This window comes from Sinocyclocheilus anshuiensis, unplaced genomic scaffold (assembly GCF_001515605.1).
Source record: "Sinocyclocheilus anshuiensis isolate Anshui unplaced genomic scaffold, SAMN03320099.WGS_v1.1 scaffold163, whole genome shotgun sequence".
In the NCBI taxonomy this organism is placed as follows: Eukaryota; Metazoa; Chordata; class Actinopteri; order Cypriniformes; family Cyprinidae; genus Sinocyclocheilus; species Sinocyclocheilus anshuiensis.
Window position 1 is genome coordinate 696,024 of NW_015548223.1, and position 4,906 is coordinate 700,929.

The window sequence follows — 4,906 nt, forward strand, 5'->3', positions numbered from 1 at the left end:
TAAATCGCGCTCAAATTGATTTGATTTTGACGCAATATTTACACTGAAGCTTGCAGGCAGCTATGGTATGGAGCATGACATTTCCCAACCAGGCGCCGAGTTCTGCCAATCACAACACACACTGGCCCAGCTAACCAATCACAACACACACTGACCCAGCTAACCAATCACAGCACACACTGCATCTGATTCAAGATCAGCATTTGCAGCACATTTAGAAGCATCCTCTGTACGCCAGTCGGCTTCGACTACATGAAAAATAAAGAGGCCTGTCGGAGAAAATCATCATCAGCACAGACCGCAGGGGAAGCCGTCCTCCACACAGGCCACGTGCATCCACTAACGCATAAATATATGCATGCATGCATCTAATAGATGAGCATTTAAGAGAAGAGGAAAGACTAAAATATACATGAGATTAAAGAATGAAATTATCAAAAAGTATCAACCGCCCCTCCATAGATCATGAATGAGAACCACAAGTTAGTGTTTATAAAAGAGCATGTTCGGTCACAGTAAATGAAAGTTAACCAAAGAAGTTTTCTAAATAAATCTTTTGTGTTTTTTTTCCTTCAGCGCCTACGGAGCATGTGGCAGTCGGAAGAGACTTTGGCATATGGATGACGGAGAAACCTATTACAACTACAACCGCAACACCAGCGGATGGTACGAACACTGAAGGTCACACTCGAGTCTTTAACGTCCAAAAAGACATTACAGAAACATTCGGTGTTTTCATTTTTGAGTGAACTATCCCTTTAATGAGAACAAATATCTGCCAAATACAAAAATCAGCTTAATTCAAAGGGAAAACAAGTTTTCATACCCCACCGACAGATGTATGTTCTTGTCTTAGGCATAGACTCACTTAATTTAGTTCAGTTTCTTAGAAAACAAGATTTCATACATTCAAATGGTATCTTGATTTAAGGAAGTGTAGATAATTGTACTGGAAAAATTAAAAAGGGTCATTTTTTTCCCCCAATGCCTGCAACATTTAAATATACACACATATATGAATTTAAGACCATGTTTAAAGTTAAGACAATGTTAGGCCTTGATTTGTGGTAGGGCGAAATTTCAACTTTTCAAAACCCGCAGAAAACCTGTATATAATTAAACATTTGTTATACCTAAAGTAAAAAAAAAAAAAAAACAGTTGAGAAAATACTTTTGATGTCACTTTTTTTTTAATGTACAGACTTTATTTCTAACCATATATAGATGTGTGTATACGTGTATATATATATATATATATATATATATAAATAAATGTTCTCATTATTATTATTATTTTCACATTATTATTCATATAATATATATTTTACATAATATATGTTTCATTATCTGTATTTAAATTTTGCGAAGTAATGAATATGTGATAGATTTGATAGATTTTGCTCTTTAATATTACTAGTTATAATGGGTATGGATCTTTTCAAGAAAAAATATCTGAGAATAAGGTCAGAAAAATAACCTTGTCTTCCTTCTGAATTAAGTTTATTTTTCTGACCCCACTGGCAGATATTTTTTCTTGTCTTAAGCATAAACTCACTTCATTTTAATAGATTTTTTAAAGAAAACCAGACTGATTTAAGAATGTTTAGATATCTGTACAGGAAAACAAGACAAAAATATTAAGAAAATGTTTAAAATAATTGTGGAAAATAATAACTGAAAAGGCGCGCATGAATGCACACTTCTACAAAACAACAAATTTATCATCTTTGACCATCTGTTTTCTGCATACTATGATTTATGACACATTATTTCTAGTCTCACTCACTGTTTAGGCACACAGTTTATCCCTTTCTTTTTCTCTTCTCAAGGTACCATCAGGCTCGTAGGGGGCCTGAATCGCTGCGAGGGTCGTGTGGAGATATTCCTGAGAGGAGAATGGGGAACCGTGTGCGATGATGCTTGGGATATTGCAGATGCGAAGGTGGCGTGCAGGCAGATGGGCTGCGGGCTGCCTAGAGCCGCCCAGGTGATGGCCTACTTTGGTCCCGGTCGTGGCACAATCCAGATGGACAATCTGAAGTGCACAGGCAGAGAAGCTGCTCTCACTCAGTGCTCTCACATAGCATGGAACGTCCACAACTGTGACCATTCAGAGGATGCCAGCGTCACATGTGAACTCTAATGACTCCACCCACCACAGGCCACGCCCACCACAAGCCACACCCACCACCCCGGCCCAGTCAATGCAGTGGGAGTGGAAGAGTTTCCAGGACTTGTATAAATTTTGTAAATAACACCTCTCACTGACCCCGACGAAGAAATTTTAAAGATTGGAATAGTTACTGGGTGTGAAACAAGAAAAAATAAATTATGCTAATACTGTTATATAAATAACTGCAATAAATACTATGAATGAAATTCCAATTATGCACTTTATAAACTATAAGAATGTGTACACATTGGTGAATAAGTATGCTGAACTTATTTTAAACTATTGATATACAGTGGAAACCAAAGTTTTAGACTCTTTTTAGCCTGTCATTTTGATTGCAAGCACCAAATTTATTATGCCATACAAAAACGTATGTACTGTACTTCTAGTACTTTTCCGATTATAAAAAGATTTGATTCTTGTGACTCTGTTTACTGAATGCTAAGAGGAAAACATAAAATATTTATATTTTAAATATTTGAAGATTGTTGTGTTGCATGTCTTAAAGTTAAGAGTGTATCTGAATACCTTTGCATTTTGTTTAATGAAAAATAGCCTTATTATTCAGTCGGAAAAAATAATTTGGTTTGTTCAGAAAAAAGTTCTCAGGTCCATTTTGATTGGGTTTTCATTTTTCTGTCTTTTTTTTTTTTGAGTAGATGAACAGAATAAAAATGAATGGGATAAAAGGAATATTGCATTTGTATTGAGGAAACTAAACCATGTTATTGGCCTAATTGCATAACCTCTTAGTGTATTAGCTGGTTATTTTACAAGCTAGGAAAACAATGTGGGACTGAAATGATGTTAAGATATGTTATATATAATATGTAATTAAACATTTGATATCCTAAATTAAAAAAGTAAAGACAAAGACGACAATTGATTAAATGTTTTTGATGTCACTTTTATTACTGTACAGACTTTCCTAAAATATTGGAGTGAAACGTCAATGTTTTGTCAATATATATGGAAATAAAGTATGCTATGAATCTATTATATATTCTTAACAGAGGTGGACTAAAGCTGTTTTTTTTTTAAATTCTCTTCTTTTAAGACAAAATGACATTATTTATTCCTCCTGCAGGTGCTCTATATATACTATTATACTATATAATAATAAGGTTTAATTATCTGCATTTAAAACAAATTTGATAAAATAATGAATATGCAATACATTTATTTTGCTATTTAACATATTACTAGTTAGTTATAATGGGAGTCTGGATTTTGACTTTTTTTTCCAGTAGCTTTTCTGTAGCCAAGAAGCAGGTCCAGTATGTATCTGTACAGAAAATGACTTTGAAAAATAAATCAACCATAAAAAAGTATTCACTGGAGTAAAATGTACTGTGTGACAACTAGACCCGGTTATCGTACAAAGGCTAGCAAGCTGGTAACACTATAATTCTCAATATTCTTATAACCTATATAAAAATTCTAATAAAAATAAAGCAAATAAATAAATAAACAAATAAAGAACCCTTTAATTATTGAGCGCGATGATTCTTTTCTAGTCTTTTTTAAATTGTTCTCTTAAAAAACATCACAAGATACTTTAACAGAGCAAACATGTAGGATATCACAATAGATTCACACAAGAACCAAAAAGTCGGACGATTTCATGGAAAATCAAACATCGAAGGGGGGAAAAAATCTAAGAAATTATATTATTCTGGACATAAAATTCTAGCACATAAAAACAATTATTTTCCATTTATTAAGTGCTAACCAGAATTACTTTTTTTTTTTTACAGTCTTGGATATGTCAGTGATTACCAACAACATTAATTTATGCATTATTCTTTTTGCTGTCCTTTTTTTTTCAGCAGAAGCAGAAAACAGGAAAAAAAAACTCATAGGCCAAACCTGAGAAAAGTGTGCAATCACATGGAAAATAGTAAAAAACAGTAAAAACCTTGCCAACAAAATCAAAGCCTATTAACAAAGAATGCATGATTGTATGCTTAAATGCCACTGGGATTAAATATCACGGTTATATAATTAAGGTCCTAAGTTGTACCTAGTGTAAAATACATTTATGAAAAGAAATGTCAAATATTAAAATTCCAATTAAAAATACAAGTTTTTACTAAATGTATGCTGTTTGCATTAAAGGGGTCATATGATGTTGCTAAAAAGAACATTATTTGGTGTATTTGGTGTAATGAAATGTGTTTATGCGGTTTAAGGTTAAAAAAACACATTATTTTCCACATACTGTACATTATTGTTTCTCCTCTATGCCCCGCCTTTCTGAAACGCGTCGATTTTTACAAAGCTCATCGGTCTGAAAAAGCGAGGTGTGCTGTGATTGGCCAGCTATCCAGTGCGTTATGATTGGCTGAATACCTCAAGCGTGTGACGGAAATGTTACGCCCCTACCATACTGTGATGCCCTGTCCGGCCGGAGCGACGATTCAAAAACATATAAACGAGGCATTCGTTGCATCCAGTGGGGACATAATTATGGATTATAATGAGTTATACTGTCTTTTTACGCGTTGCGTTGTATCGCGCCGCGTAAACATAAAACCATGTCTGCATTTGTGATCGGAGAAATGACAAAAAACAAGCGCTACTCTACACTGCTCAAAACTCACGTTTGAATCATCAGTGGCAAATCCTTTAAATTATGAAAACTTACTTACAGTCTGTCCTCCATAAAATGCGCTGCACACATCTGAATATTTGGGTTGAACTGTTCTGGAACAGTGTTGTAAATACAACTTA

General features: G+C 34.1%; 1 protein-coding gene across 1 annotated transcript in view; it reads left to right on the forward strand.

Annotated features, from left to right (window-relative positions):
• The window catches only part of LOC107654297 (scavenger receptor cysteine-rich domain-containing group B protein-like), a 22,544-nt gene extending 20,035 nt beyond the window's left edge, over positions 1-2,509 (forward strand). Inside the window, exons 11-12 of the mRNA XM_016441321.1 lie at positions 577-666; positions 1,830-2,509. Of these exons, the coding sequence (XP_016296807.1) occupies positions 577-666; positions 1,830-2,143 (404 nt within the window). The 3' untranslated portion in view covers positions 2,144-2,509. The remainder of the gene's footprint in view (positions 1-576; positions 667-1,829) is intronic.
• The last annotated feature ends 2,397 nt before the right edge of the window (positions 2,510-4,906 follow it).